We start from the raw sequence: 16,744 nt of genomic DNA on the forward strand, positions 1-16,744 counted from the left end.
GTAATATCATAATATATTTTATCAACCCTGTGTAAGCACACTGATTATCTTTATTTTTTTATTTTTTAAAGATTTTATTTATTTATTCATGAGAGACAGAGAGAGAGAGAGAGGAGAGACACAGGCAGAGAGAAGCAGGCTCCTTGCAGGGATCCCGACAGGGGACTCGATACTGGCACCTCAAGCCCTGAGTCAAAGGCAAACGCTCAACTGCTGAGCCACCCAGGCATCCCTGATTATCTTTAAAAATAATTTTAAGATGCTGCAGTGCATATACATCTTATACATATATATTTTTGCATCCTTATCTACTTTCATAGAAGTGTCTAAAGAAGGTATTTCTAAATAAAAATGGAAATATTTAAAATGTTGATACATATTTTCAAATTGCCTTACACTTATAACAATTTACACTTCAACTGATAAGAGTGCATTTTCTCAGCTCACTGATGATAAGGTTTATCATTATTTTCCTTTTTCCAATATGATAAAGCAGAAGTAGAATCTCACTATCTTAATTGAATTTCTTTGATTACTAGTAAGCTTAAGCATCCATTTTTATGCTCATTGGCCATTTGGGTTTCTTTTGTAAAATGCATGCTCTGGCCCAGTCTGCTCCCCTTCCCCCACTCTGGCTGTTAGTCTTTTCCTTTTGCTTAGTCAGAGTTCTTTTTCATTTTTCGTCTTTTACATGGGGTGAGTTTGATTCAGGCTTTCATCCTTTCTTGCCTGACAGACTTTATATATATTTTTATATATAATATATTCTACATGGGTCTTTTAATGTCCTCAGAAGCTAGCTCCTTTTCTCTCTCCCTTCCTCCTTCCCTCTCTTTTGTCTTCTCTGTTCTCTTTGTTTCTTTCTGTCTTTGTTTTTCTCTCTCTCCCTCTCTCTTTATTTTTTCCAGTACAGAAGTTTTTAATTTTGAACGAGTCGAATCTATCATTTTCGGCCTGGCGCCGCGTCAGCAGAGGGGGCGGGGAGGCGAGCGCGGAACTGGGGGAGGGGACAGGGCGGGGAGGAGCGGGCAGAGCAGCTGCAGGAGTTGCTGGGAGCGCGCGCGGTGCGATCACTCGGCGTCGGAGGAGGCCCAGAGACCTGAACGCAGACGCTTCTCCCGCGGCCTACAGCGTCTTCTCCCCACCGGAGGACCAGGAAACCGCAGTTCTCATCACAGAGGTACCGTGCTCTGCGCTCCCCGCCCGGCTCAGCCTGCTGTGGTGGCGCCTCCTTCCTTCCTTCTTCCCTCGCTCTCTTTCTCGCCCGCCCGCGCCTTCTCTGTCTGCCTGCGTCACCGCGGCCGCCATGGCTGAGAACGGCGAGAGTAGCGGCCCCCCGCGCCCCTCCCGCGGCCCTGCCGCGGCCCAAGGCCCTGCCTCTGCCCCGGCCGAGCCCAAAATCATCAAAGTTACTGTGAAGACCCCCAAAGAGAAAGAGGAGTTCGCGGTGCCCGAGAATAGCTCAGTCCAGCAGTTTAAGGAAGCGATTTCAAAACGCTTCAAATCCCAAACCGACCAGCTAGTGTTGATTTTTGCCGGAAAAATCTTAAAAGATCAAGATACCTTGATTCAGCATGGCATCCATGATGGACTGACTGTTCATCTTGTAATTAAAAGCCAGAACCGACCTCAGGGCCAGTCCACACAGCCTAGTAATGCCGCGGGAACTAATACTACCTCCGCGTCGACTCCCAGGAGTAACTCCACATCTGTTTCCACAAATAGCAACCCGTTTGGGCTGGGGAGCTTAGGAGGACTTGCAGGCCTTAGCAGCCTGGGCTTGAGCTCGACCAACTTCTCTGAGCTCCAGAACCAGATGCAGCAGCAGCTCCTGTCCAGCCCTGAGATGATGATTCAAATCATGGAAAATCCCTTTGTTCAGAGCATGCTTTCAAATCCCGATCTAATGAGGCAGCTCATTATGGCCAATCCACAGATGCAGCAGTTGATTCAGAGAAATCCAGAAATCAGTCACCTGCTCAACAACCCAGATATAATGAGACAGACCCTGGAAATTGCCAGGAATCCAGCCATGATGCAAGAGATGATGAGAAATCAAGATTTGGCTCTCAGCAATCTTGAAAGCATCCCAGGTGGCTACAATGCTCTACGACGCATGTACACTGATATTCAAGAACCCATGCTGAATGCTGCACAAGAGCAGTTTGGGGGTAATCCATTTGCCTCGGTGGGAAGCAGTTCCACCTCTGGGGAAGGTACACAACCTTCCCGCACAGAAAATCGAGATCCACTACCCAATCCATGGGCACCACCACCGGCTACCCAGAGTTCTGCAACCACCAGCACAACCTCCAGCAGTGGCAGTGGCTCTGGCAGTAGCTCCAGCAGTGCTACTGGGAACACCGTGGCTGCAGCCAACTATGTTGCCAGCATCTTCAGTACCCCAGGAATGCAGAGCTTGCTGCAACAGATAACTGAAAACCCTCAACTGATCCAGAATATGCTGTCTGCACCCTACATGAGAAGCATGATGCAGTCGCTGAGCCAGAATCCAGATTTAGCTGCACAGATGATGCTGAATAGCCCGGTGTTTACTGCAAATCCTCAGTTGCAGGAGCAGATGCGTCCACAGCTCCCAGCTTTCCTGCAGCAGATGCAGAATCCAGACACACTATCAGCCATGTCAAACCCAAGAGCAATGCAGGCTTTAATGCAGATCCAGCAGGGGCTACAGACATTAGCCACTGAAGCTCCTGGCCTCATTCCAAGCTTCACTCCAGGTGTGGGGGTAGGGGTGCTGGGAACCGCTATAGGCCCTGTAGGCCCAGTCACACCCATAGGCCCCATAGGCCCCATAGTCCCATTTACTCCCATAGGCCCCATTGGGCCCATAGGACCCACCGGCCCTGCAGGCCCTGGCTCTACTGGCTCTGGAGGCCCCCCTGGGCCCACTGTTTCTAGCTCTACACCCACCGAAACCACTAGCCCAACATCAGAATCTGGACCCAACCAGCAGTTCATTCAGCAAATGGTGCAGGCTCTGGCTGGGGCAAGTCCTCCACAGCTGCCGAATCCAGAAGTCAGATTTCAGCAACAACTGGAACAGCTCAACGCAATGGGGTTCTTAAACCGTGAGGCAAACTTGCAGGCTCTAATAGCAACAGGAGGCGACATCAATGCTGCCATTGAAAGGCTGCTGGGCTCCCAGCCATCCTAATTACATTTCTGTACCTTGAAAAAAATGTATCTTATTTTTGATAATGGCTCTTAAATCTTTAAACACACACAAAAACGTGCTTTACTTTCATTTTGATTCTTTTAAATCTAATTATAAGTCTAATATGCATTTTAAGGTGGAGTCCATCCTTCTGTCCCTCCTTCCTGTATCTATCCTTCCTGCCTGCCTGCCTTCCTTCCTTCTTTCCTACCTCCCTCTATCCCTTTCTCCTTCCTTCCTTCCTTACTTTCTTCCTTCCTTCTCTGTTTTGAATGGTGGTAATTGTAATCAATGCTGTTTCACTCAAAGGTGTTGCATGCAAACACTTCTCTTTATTCTGCATTTATTGTGATTTTTGGAAACCGGTATCAGCCTTCACTGTTAAGTGAATAAGTTTTGTCCTACAGATGTCCAATTTATTTGCATTTTAAACATTAGCCTATAATAGTAATTTAATGTAGAATTAAAATATTAAAAACAAGCAAATTATTTGAAGCTCTCCAATTTGTGGTACAATATTGCTTATTGTGACTTTGGCATGTATTTTTGCTAGCAAAATGCTGTAAGATTTATACCATTATTTGCTCTTTTTGCTATGTTTTACACAGTACAGTAAGCACAATTGGAACTGTACATCTAGAATTATTACAACAGAATCTAAGCAGAATATGTGTAACCAAAATAAGAAAGAATATAAGAAATATTTCTGGAGCTAGGTATGTCTCACAGTTTTGTAGAATCTTACAGCATCTTTGATAAATTCAGTGAAAATGTTGGCTAGGCAAGTTCAGTTAAAATATAGTAGAAATGTTTATCCTGGTATTTCTAAGTATACATTTAATTGTACAGAAAACTTACAGTGTGACATTGTGTCAACATTTTCAAATTAACTGTATATGACCGTAATTTTTGTGCAGCCTGAAGGATCAGTGTAGTAATGCCAGGAAAGTGCTTTTTACATAAGACTTCCTTCTCAGCTTTTCCCATAAAGAGACCCTAATAAGCATTTTGATCTGTAATTGGAAATGTAACTTTCACTGAAAAGTGTCATGTGATGTTTGCATTACTTTTACCTGCTATGTATAAAGGAAACTGTATCTTTTGACTCTATCAGTTATTTCTCTTGTGCACAGGGAAAAATGCATTAAAAATGGCTAAAAAAATAAAAAAAATTAAAAATGGATAAATCTTTTCTTTTTTGCCTTCTGGCTCTAGGATCATGTTTAGCAGGATTGCCCTACCTGAAGATTATATAAATCTTATCCTGTATTTCTCTAATTTTTATGGTTTTGTTTAAAAAAAATACCATTGCCCTATTTGGAACTTTCTGATGTATGGGTTTAGGTATTCTAACTTTTTTTTTCCCCAAAGGATTAGTCAATTGTTAGCCAATATTTGTCTTGTTGTCCACCCCCGATTTGATATGTCATGAATATACTTCTGTATATAAATACATATATATGTATATGTATGTACATATATTAGTGTGTGTATATACATACACATACACACACCCACACTCTTATGTGTTTCAGTGCTCTTTAGTACCACTGAATATTGTAGTCCCAGTCTACCAGCCTGTAGTTACTAAGTTAGAAATATTACTTCATATCTGTTTGGGTAAGTCCTATTGATCTTTTCAGTTTTTATTTTTCAGTTTTCTGGCGATTCTGACATGTTTATTTTAGCAGATTAACTTTACAGTTAATAGCCCCCCTTAAATAAAATTTGGTTGCTTTTGTCTTAAATTGATGGTAAGAGCTACAGAATTGCAATGCTTTCCAGAGATGTGATATGTTGCCTCATTTTAAAAAAGTGTTTTATGTCCTTCAAGAAAGTTTTATGTATCCTATATAATTTATGATAAATATATTCCAAGGACAGACATACAGGAAACAATACTGTGATCCGTATTCAGTGTGGTACCTATTTGGTCATTTTTGTTATATAGGGGAAGAATATATTTTCATAAGTTTAAGTTGGCAGTTTACTGAAATTTATTAAATTTAGGAGATATTCAGTTGATCCTTTGAGTTATTCCTGGTAAGCAATCATATCAATTATAACTTAAAATAATATGTTTTCTTTCTTTTCAAAATTTATAAAATAGTTTCTGACTGCATGGATTAATAAACACTTTCAGAACAGTGCTAAATAATAAAAGTGGGGATCCCTGGGTGGCGCAGCGGTTTGGCGCCTGCCTTTGGCCCAGGGCGCGATCCTGGAGACCCGGGATCGAATCCCATGTCGGGCTCCCGGTGCATGGAGCCTGCTTCTCCCTCTGCCTATGTCTCTGCCTCTCTCTCTCTCTCTGTGACTATCATAAATAAATAAAAATTAAAAAAATAATAATAAAAGTGGTAGTGACATTCTCATTTCTTATTTTAACAATACTTAGATATTTAACTGTGTTTGCTATAACAATTCTAAATTGCATTTTTCAAAATAAGCATTCCTTTTAAAACTCTGAATGTTTCGTATTGTTACTTTTAAGATCCTTTGCTCTATCTCACTATTTAGATAGATCTTTTACTTACATGCTTAATTTTATAAGATTATGCATTGGTTGTTTAGAAACCAGTGATTCACTGAGTTATGCAGATGTTCCAAATGTTGACACATTTCATTAATAACTCATATTCACAGTCATATTAATATAAAAAATAAAATAAGCATTCTTTAGGAAATGGTCAAATAATTTTGCAAAATGCTGTCTGTATACTATAGCCTTCCTTAGTCATTCTGCAATAAATATTGACTAGTGTTATTTTTTTAAAGGAGTATGTTCTTCAGTTTAAAAGAATAATAACTAACTTTGTCTGATTCAGCGTTTCCCCAAGAAATACCTTTTTTAAATTTTAAACACATCTAATAACATTTGGCCTATCCATGTTCCTTAGAACACCAAATTAGGAAATGGTGATTTACTATTTCAGTGCTATATGATATTGGTTGGTTGAGATAATTACAAAGTCTGCCATAATAAACTTAATAACTTTAATGACATGGATGATTTTATAGGGAAATAAATACCAGAATAAGACATTGGCATAGAAAATAGCAATGAATCAATAGCCGTAGGAAGACTAATGCCTGAGTCCTGGCTCAGACAGTTTGGCAGGTAAATTTCTTTTAAAGAGTCAAGGAATGGAATCCTTTAATTACCCTTGCCAAATATTTATCTACTTTTTACACTTAATCTTAACCAAAAAGCTAAGAAGTGATAGATCTATTTCTTGATATTTTTTGTTTTCTCCCTGAAAAGATCTAGGTCTTAAAATTATTTTTTTCTTTCTAATTCATTAATTTTTATTTATAACATTATTGGCTCTCAGTTGTTCTTTATCTCTTACATGTTGTGATGCTATCTTATAAGTTCTTTTTATGGGTTCTTTTTTTGTTTTGGGTTTTCTTCATCTACTGTTAATTCATAGTTTGTCTACTTATTCATTATTGAATCATGAAAGGTATATCCTGACCTGCTGTTTCTGTCCCTCCAATAAAAGTGGGGCATTTCTTACATGATTTTACTGTTTATTTGGTTGTCACTCTTTCCCTAAAATTATACTGGACGGCTGGATGGTATAAGTGTACATCGCTGGCTCTGTGATCCGGAAATATGAGGTAATGGAGAGGGAAGCAGGGTCAGGGGCAATTCTAGCAGAAGTTCACCCCACGACGGTTTTCTACACTTGCTCTTTTGGCCTCTACTTGAGTTATGTGGTATCATATATACTCTCACCACTTCTGTGGGGCAAGGGAGTAGATGCACAACATTGAAACAAACCTTGCTGATTCATTAAAGAGGACTCTTGCATCAGGCCTCACTATGTTTATTCAGAAGCCATTATCAGAGATTGAGTTTGCCCTTTGAGAGGGTAGACTGCTCTGAATTCTGTTGTTCTACAGTGTTGAAATAGCAACAAATAGAGTAATTCCTGTCAGGGCCTAGCCTAAGGATTGGAGTGAGGGTATTAGGAGAGCCATTTGGCCTGTGTCTCCTGTTCACAAAGGGACTTAAATTTAGAATTTTTACATTATCCTCAAATGAAGTGATTACTCCAGCCGCAGAGCCAGACTGACAATGATGGAAAATGTTCATCATACAGCTTAATTTACTAAATGTAAGATTTTTAAACTATGGGGATCCCTGGGTGGCTCAGCGGTTTAGCGCCTGCCTTCGGCCCAGGGCGTGATCCTAGAGACCCGGGATCGAGTCCCGCGTCGGGCTTCCTGCATGGAGCCTGCTTCTCCTTCTGCCTGTGTCTCTGACCGCCCCCCCATGTCTATCATGAATAAATAAATAAAATCTTTTTTAAAAAAAAGATTTTTAAACTATGCAGCAATTTTGATATTCCTAATTTGGTGTGATGTTACTTTAAAAATATACTAGGATACTTAAACGGGAAGTTACTCAGACTTCCTTCAGCTTACTAGAGGTTTTCATCCTAGTCTTTTTTTACTGCCTGCCCCCACCTCCAGTCATTACTCTTTTAAACTACATGGTATTAGTGGGTTTCTGTCAGGATTTTCTTGATCTGTTAGCATATTACGGAGTTTCTTATAGATTGGTGATATTCTTCAATTTTGCCCCATCGGCATCATGTCTTGGAGAAATTCCTTGACAGTTCTGCTGCCATCATTATATAGATTTTGCTTAGTGTTTGTTTCTCTGTAGTCATTTTTGTTGATTTGTAGGAGGAAGGGCAAGAATTTGAGACCTGTTCTAATACTACCATCTTCCCAGAAGTCTGTTAGGAGACTTAGGGGGAAAGCAATTTTCTAAAAATAGAAGAGTACGATTTGGCAGACATTAGACAAGCAGCTTCATCAAATGGTGTACATGCTTACCTAGGCTTTAGACACTTTGATGATAGATAAAAACCTTGGCAAAAGCTACTCTAAACCAACAAACTCAAAAGTGAGTAAGCTACCCACAAATAAAATAGTTGTTTGTCCTAACATACATGTGCAACATTCATCAAATGGATACGTATGAGGGCATGTACTCTAGCTGTAGTGAGGTATCTGGGCACAGATTTGGGTTTCCTAAGAGTATTTTCAAAATCCAACTTCATAACGTCTGGGCCCAATGTGTAGATTGGCACATGTAGGGTAATTTCAGAAAAGATTCTATAATTCATTTTTAAAAGAATAGTTGATGAATGTGAAAAAAATGACTAGTTTGCCCTGGTATGCATTTCACAAGATTGTCTTACCAAACTAAATTTTCTGTTAGACTGGATAACAATAATAACTAATGTATTCATGATAATGCTCAATTTCATAACCCTATAAGGTTATAAGTACTATTATTTAATCTTCCCCAGTTTACAGAAAAGGAAAAAAGCTAAAAGTTTAATTTTGCAAGGTCATATTACTATTAAGTGACAGAATCAACATTTGAACCTACTTCTGAGATTACAGAATGTACACTTAACCAGTTCACTATTCTGCTTTCCCCTGAGACTATTAAACTATACTGGTCTATTTACCATAGAGATATTATAATAAATTAAATACCAGCTGGCCTCCTGGGTGTTGTTGAGGAGACATAATAGCTGTTTTTAAATGAATACGCCTCTGCTGCTATTCACCCTGGAGCAGGTTACATAAAAATGTATGTGTGAGAATCAACTCTGACACAATAACTAGAATTTGGAGTTTTGCCTTTCTGGCTTTTGAATTGTGACTAGTATTTGAAACTCTCCTTTAATACTTCTGTCTACAGTGGCCTAATACATATGGTATGTCTCCAAATTGGCAATCACATGGGCCACTTGTGCTTCAGCTGCTCTAGAGGATGCCTGTCTTTTATTGAGCTGCCTTCTGGAGACCTCAGAAGGCAATAAACATTATGTGCCTCACCATGGCATTTGACAGTTTCTCAAAATGTCCTTGAGAATAAAATGGAGTAACATGAGCTAGATGATAAAGACAGGACAGTAGATGGGTTAATAATTTGAATTGACTGTCCAACAGTGTGTCATTGTGGACAAGAAGCTTTCAGTTTCAGTTCTATCCCTTTAAAATTATTTGTGAATGGCTATCATGAAAACATAAAATAGCTTGTTCATCTCACTGCAAATAGTATAGAATTAGAAAGCAGAATATATGGACTGGATGTTGTTAGCAAGATCTCAAGACTCCTTAGTATCCTGAAGGGAAAATAGCCAAATTTAGCAGGATTAAATTGAATAGGATCAAATGTGAAGTCTTTATAAAAATTCAGTTACCAAAGATAAGTAGTTATGTGGCTTAAAAACAGCATGCATGCCAAAGACTCAGTGGTTTTAATTTACCATGAGTTCAACATATACCAACTATGTGAGGTTCTAGTGCACACACACATATATAATGAAATCTTAGGTTCCATTAAGAGATACATGGTCTCCAGAACAAAGAACTCCTTTGTAATGTTTTATTCTGTATTTGATAGCTAATTTTGGGAGATTTGGGTCATCTCAGAGTGCCACAATTAAGATGGACATAGGCAATCTGGAAAGTGATTAAGATGGTGACTCATTTACACATACATAACAATTATTGAACAGGTCAAAAATGTTTTAGTCTAAGGATTGAGTTTTGTGGATACTTTCTTCAGATAATCGGAAGCCTTGTCAGAAGAAGGGTAACATTTACTTGTGTAGCTCCAAAGGGCAGATCAATTCAAATGTTATGAGAAGTCAGAAGTTTGGCTTACTGTTACAAACTTTCTACCCATTTATTGAAGATACCCTCTCTGGAGCTGTTTAACTGAAGCCTGCCTATCATCTATCTATCTATCTATCTATCTATCTATCTATCTATCTATCTATCTATCTATCATCTATCTAAAGATTTTATTTACTTATTTATGAGACACAGAGAGAGAGAGAGAGAGAGGCAGAGATACAGGCAGAGGAAGAAGCAGGTTCCATGCAGGGAGCCTGACGTGAGACTCAATCCTGGGTCTCCAGGATCATGCCCTGGGCTGAAGGTGGCGCTAAACCGCTGAGCTACCCGAGCTGCCCAACTGAAGCCCATTTAACAGAAATGTTCAAGAATGGTTTTATGCATCTGGTAGAACTTTGAATAAGAAGGCCTCCAGTATTCCTTCCAAAGAAAAGGTTCTCCTAGTGGGTTTTAAAGCTTCTAACTAAAGTTGCAAGGTCTGGGATCAAAGCTGTTCCAGAATGATGTCATGTTGCAGACTATCCTGCATTTCTTAGTTTAGTAAGCAGCAACTCAGAAGTAAAACACATACCTTGATTACATAAAATCTGAGTAAATCTATTAGGCATTTTATTTCTGGATGCTATACATGGGGAAAGGACTCAAACTGCAAGATCTTGAAGTCACTGTCATAAACTGCTGACAGCTTGGAAAGAGGGCATAGGGGATGCCTGAGGTCAAAGGATCCTGGTTTGAGGGTGAAAGTTATAGGAGTACTCTGACTTGATTCTCATGATAATATTCTGCTACCCTCTGACACTTAACGTGGTAGAAGGAAGCTAAAAGTAATAGTGGAATATAAGAGGTGATAGCAGAGTACATATATATTCTTCATTCCATATGTAATTCTCTAGTTAGACTGATCCTTTTGGAGCAGGAAAACGGTTTGTACTATTTTCCATGATACCTTGGGTTTCATTATGTCCAAGAAAATTAGGATTTTCTTTTAACTAAGCTTTAGGCTGAACATGGGGTTTGAACTCACAACCCTGCAATCAACAGTCACATGCTTTACTAACTTAGGTGCCCCTTAACATAGGATTTTGATTCATTATGCTTTATAATCTTTATAAATTTGATTCATTATGCTTTATATTCCTTATAAGTTGCCCAGAGACTCCAAGGTGTCTAGAAAAGAATCTCATGGAACTGAGGACAGGGTGAAACACATCAATTTCCCTATTTCAGGAATATGAATTGAATCTCAAATATGTATGTAAGTGTGTATGTATATGTCTTTGCTCTTGCCAGCTAAATGAAGGTCCCTTCACATACTCTTATACTGACGAACTGCCCTCACACATTCCTCACACAGATATTTGCCTTTTCCGTGAACCTTGAAAATAACCACATATTATGTGACCAGATGCTATGGGAAAATTTTCTTAACATTCTTGCTTTATTCACACCCCTGCTTCCATTTCTGAATGTATTCCTATGTCTAGATGGCTTGAGCCACTTTGACTTTTTATTAAATAAACCTTTATCTTAAACTAATTTTAAAGAAAAAAAGCAAAGACAGTAAGGTCCCATATATGCCATATCTTGTTTCCCCTATTTTTCATATCTTAACATTAGTATATGTTATAACTAATGAAACAGTATTGATAAATTATTAAGTCCATACTTTACTCAGATTTCCTTAGTTTTTACCTAATGTTCTTCTGAACATTCCAGGAAATCATGTTGCCTGAGGTTCCTTTTGGCTGTGGCAGTTTCTCAGACTTGTTTCTGATGATCTTTATAGATTTGAGGAGTACGGGTGAGGTATTTTGTGGAATGTCCCTCAATTGAGATTTGTCTGATATTTTCTCATGATTAAACTGAAGTTCTGGATTTGGGGGAGGAAAGTTGCAAAGATTAAGTAGCATTTTCATCACATAGTATCAAGCATAAATATTATTGACATGAGTAATTACTGTTGATCTTCACCTATTTTGTCTAGCTTGAGGTAGTATCAATCAGTTTTATCCATTGTGAAGTTACTCTTTTTACCTCCTTTCAATACTATACACTTTGGAAGGCGTTACTGTGTGTAGTCCACTCTTATGAGGACTAATGCTCTACCTCCTTGAGGGTAAAGTATCTACATAATTTATTAGGGATTTTTCTACATTAAAGATTTGACTCTCCCTCATTTGTTGGTTTACTAATATATTTATATTACTATAAACTAATAGATATTTATTTTATACTTTGGACTATAATTCAGTACTACTTATTTAATTTGTTGCTCAGATTGTTTCAGGTTTGGCCATTGGGTACACTTTCAGGTTGACTCCCAAGGACTTTCTTAAAAAACTTTTTATTCAATTCCAGTTAGTTAACATACGATGTTATGTTATTTTCGGGTACACAATGTAGTAATTGGACAGTTTCATATATCACCCAGTGCTCATCACAAGTGCACTTGTTAATTTCTATCACCTATTTAACCCATTCTCCAATCCACCTTCTTTCTGGTAGCTATCAGTTTCTTCTCTCTAGTTAAGAATCTGTTTCTTGGTTTACCTATCTCCTTTTTACCCCTTCACTCCTTTGTTTTATTTGTTTTTTTAAATATTTTGTTTATTTGAGAGAGAGTACAGTGGAGGGAGGGAGGGGCGGAGAGAGAGGGAAAAGCAGACTCCTCACTGAGCAGGGAAGCTACTAGGGGCTTGATTCCAGGACCCTGACGTCATAACCTGAGAGGAAGGCAGACACTTAACCAACTGAGCCACCCAGGCACCTCTTGTTTGTTTTTTTTCTTTTTAAAAATTTTTAATAGGTAATTTTTTAAATTTATTATTAATGAGAGAGAGAGAGAGAGGCAGAGACACAGACACAGGCAGAGGGAGAAGCAGACTCCCTATGGGGAGTCCGATACAGGACCCAATTCCAGGACCCTGGGATCACACTCTGTGCTGAAGGCAGATGCTCAACCACTGAGTCACCCAGGCATCCATTTTGTTTTTTAAATTCCACATATAAGTGAAAATCATATGGCATTCGTCTTTCTCTGACTGACTTATTTTGCTCATTCAGCATAATACTCTAATTCTGTCCATGTCCTAACAAATGGCAAGATTTCATTCTTTTTTATGCCTGAATAATATTCTGTGTGTGTGTGTGTGTGTATACATACTATGTTTTTATCCATTCTTCAGTCAATGGACACTTGGACTGTTTCATAATTTGGCTATTATAGATAATGCTGCTAAAAGGTGCATGTATCCTTTTGAATTAATATTTTTTTATTATTTGGGTAAATACTAGTGCAACTGCTGGAATGTAAGGCAGTTCTATTTTTAACTTTTTGAGGAACCTCCCAACTCTTTTCCACTGTGGCTGCACTAGTTTGCATTCCCAGCAGCAGTGCAAGTGTGTTCCTTTTTCTCCACATGCTCATCAACACCTATGGTTTCTCCTGTTGTTGATTTAACCATCCTGACAGGTATAAAGTTATATCTCATATAGTTATGGTTTGCATTTCCCTGATGAGCATCTTTTCAGGTATCTATTGGCCATCTGTATGTCTTTGGAGAAATGTTTGTCCATGTTTTCTGCCTACTTTATAATTGGGTTATTGGTTTTTAGGGTATTGAGTTTTTTAAGTTCTGTATATATTTTGGATAGTAGCCCTTTATTGGATATGTCATTTGCAAATATCTTCTCCCATTTTTTTGGTTTCCTTATAGCATTGTTAAACGTTTCCTTCACTGCGCAGAAGCTTTTTACTTTGATGAAGTCCCAGTATTTTCTTTTGCTTTTGTTTTCCTTGACTCATGAAACCTATCTAGAGAAAAGTTATAATGGCTGATGTCAAAGAAGTTACTTCCTGTGTTCTATTCTAGGATCTTTACATTTTCAGGTCTCATATTTAGGTCTGCAGTACATTTGAACTTATGTTTGTTTGTGGTGTAAAAAAATGGTCCAGATTCATTCTTTTTCATGTAGCTTACCAATTTTCCTAACACCATTTGCTGAAAAGACAGCATTTTTCCCATTTGATATCTTTTCCAGCCTTGTCAAAGATTAATTGACCATATAGTAATGGGTTCATTTCTGGGTTTTCTCTTCTGTTCAATTGACCTATGTGTCTATTGCTGTGTCAGTACCATACTGTTTTTGATTACTATAGCTTTGTAACATAACTTCAAGTTAAAAAAGGTGATGCCTCCAACTTTGCTTTTCTCAACACCCAAAAAACAAAAACAAAATCCAGTCAAGAAATGGGCAGAAGACGTGAACAGACGTTTCTCCAAAGAAGATAAAAATGACCAACAGACACATGAAAAAATGCTCATCATCACTTGAGGGATGTACAGGGAAATACAAATCAAAACCACGAGATACCACCTCACACCAGTCAGAATGGTTAAAATCAACAAGTCAGGAAATGACAGATGTTGGCAAGGATGTGGAGAAAGGGGAACCCTCTTGCACTGTTGGTGGGAATGCAAGCTAGTGGCAGCCACTCTGGAAAACAGTATGGAGGTTCCTCAGAAAGTTGAAAATAGAACTACCCTATGACCTAGCAATTGTACTACTAGGTATTTACCCCAGAGATGCAAAAATAGTGATCGGAAGGGGCACCTACAACCCAAAATTTATAGCAGCAATGTCCACGATAACCAAACTGTTGAAAGAGTCCAGATGTCCAGTGACAGATGAATGATTAAAGAAGATATGGTATATATACAAAATATTACTGAGCCACCAAAATAATGAAATCTTACCATTTGCAACCATGTGGATGGAACTAGAGAGTATTATGGACTTATTTAGTCCATCAGAGAAAGACATATGATGTCACTCATGTGGAATTTAAGAAACAAAACAGGATCATAAGGGAAGAGTGGAAACAAGATGAAATCAGAGAGGGAGACAAACCATAGGAGACTCTTCATCATAGGAAACAAACTGAGGGTTGCCAGAGAGGGATTGGGGAATGGGGTAACTGGGTGATGGACATTAAGGAGGCCATGTGATGTAGTAAGCACTCGGTATTATATAAAACTGATGAATCACTGACCTCTACCTCTGAAACTAATAATACATTATATGTTAATTAATTGAATTTAAATAAAAATTAAAACATATCATTAGTGTACCACAGTTTCTCCATTTACTTAATTGAAGTACATATGGGTTGCTTCCAATTGGCAATTATGAATAAATTTGCTATAAATATTCATGTGCACATATTCTTTTTGATTTGGTCTCCCGTTTTCCAAATTCTTGCTTACCCTTTAACCTTAAAAAATAATAACTATTATAAAAGGAACATATACTTATAAAATAAATTTAAAATGAAAACTATGATGAAGAAAATAAAAATCCCTTGTAACCTGAGATAACCAATATAATTTTATTGTTTTACCTAGGTTTATACATTTTTTTTTAATATTTTGTTTATTCATGAGAGACACAGAGCGAGAGGCACAGACACAGGCAGAGGGAGAAGCAGGCGCCATGCAGGGAGCCTGATGTGAGACTCGATCCCAGGTCTCCAGAATCACACCCTGGGCCAAAGGCAGGCACTAAACCACGAGCCATCCAGGGATCCCCCTTTATAGATTTTAAATATATACAGTTTTAAAATTTGATATACTATAAATAGTTTAACCTTTTAAATTTAACTTTTCGTCATGAGTGTTTTTCTATCATTCCCAGATTTCACTTTAAAATTTTAAAAGTGGGCAGCCCGAGTGGCTCAGCAGTTCAGCACTGCCTTCGGCCCAGGGCATGATCCTGGAGTCCCGGGATCGAGTCTCACATCAGGCTCCCTGCATGGAGCCTGCTTCTCCCTCTGCCTGTGTCTCTGCCTCTCTCTCTCTGTCTCTCATGAATAAATAAAATCTTAAAAAATAAAAATAAATAAAATAAAAATTTAAAAGTTGTATATATTTCTTATGAAAACAAACAAAATTCAAAAATGTATAAAGAAGGGGTGCCTGGATGGCTCAGTCAGTTGGGCATCTGACTCTTGGTTTCTATTCAGGTCGTAGTCTCATAGATGGTGTGATCAGGCCCCATGTCTGGCTCTATGCTCTTTGAGGAGTCCACCTGAAGATTCTCACCCTCTGCCCCTCCAACTCATGCTCGCTCTCTCTCTTTCTAATAAATTTTTAAAAACCCAAAAGTGTATAAAGCAGAAAACCTGTTCCTACCCACATCCGATTCCTAGTACAAGCAGAGAATGGTGAGACATGTTAACATTTTAGTTAATATATTTTTTCTATATTGATAAATATGTATCTTTATATATAAATTTTCCAAGTCAGAAATATTAATATATTATTTTCATCATTTATTGATCTCTCTTTTTTAAAATATTTCATTTATTTATTTGAGGGGGGTGCCAGCAGCAAGGGAGAAGCAGAGGAAGAGGGAAAAGCAGACTCCCCACTAAGTAGGGTGCCCAATGTGTGGCTGGATCCCAGGATCCTGGTATTATGGCCTGAGGCAAAGGCAGATGCTTAACCGACTGAGCCACCCAGGTGCCCCTTCTTGATCTCTTCTTAGTGGACCTTTAGGTTATTGTCAATTTTCCCTCATAAACATTACTCTGATTATCATAATTTTACATTTAACTTTGCTCAACTCTTGTTTTTGCAGGGTAAACAAAAAGTAAAATTCCTGGATAAAAATGTTCACACATATAAATAGAAAATGCCAAATTGCCCTTCAGAAAAACAGGACACTTTAGACTCTTACCAAAAATATGGAATTTCTATTTCTTTCTCAACATTTTCTCTGCTCTCATCAACGACCATTTAATATACAAAGAAGTAGATCTTTGTTTCACTATTCATGTTTTCGATGATGTGTGAGGTTAAGAACTTTATGTTTTATTCAAATTTTTAAATT

The 16,744-nt window shown here is 38.3% G+C and overlaps 1 protein-coding gene across 1 annotated transcript; it reads left to right on the top strand.

Moving 5' to 3' along the window:
- The first annotated feature begins 1,017 nt into the window (after window positions 1-1,017).
- UBQLN2 (ubiquilin 2) lies at window positions 1,018-4,365 on the top strand. The gene has a single exon (XM_038587545.1). The coding sequence runs from the start codon at window positions 1,307-1,309 to the stop codon at window positions 3,176-3,178; it is 1,872 nt and encodes a 623-aa protein (XP_038443473.1). The 5' UTR covers window positions 1,018-1,306; the 3' UTR covers window positions 3,179-4,365.
- Window positions 4,366-16,744: the final 12,379 nt, after the last annotated feature.

This window comes from Canis lupus, chromosome X, assembly GCF_011100685.1.
Source record: "Canis lupus familiaris isolate Mischka breed German Shepherd chromosome X, alternate assembly UU_Cfam_GSD_1.0, whole genome shotgun sequence".
NCBI classification, from domain to species: Eukaryota; Metazoa; Chordata; class Mammalia; order Carnivora; family Canidae; genus Canis; species Canis lupus.

Coding starts and splice junctions, on each gene's coding strand:
- UBQLN2 (XM_038587545.1), top strand. CDS start 1,307: ATGGCTGAGAACGGCGAGAGTAGCGGCCCCCCGCGCCCCTCCCGCGGC.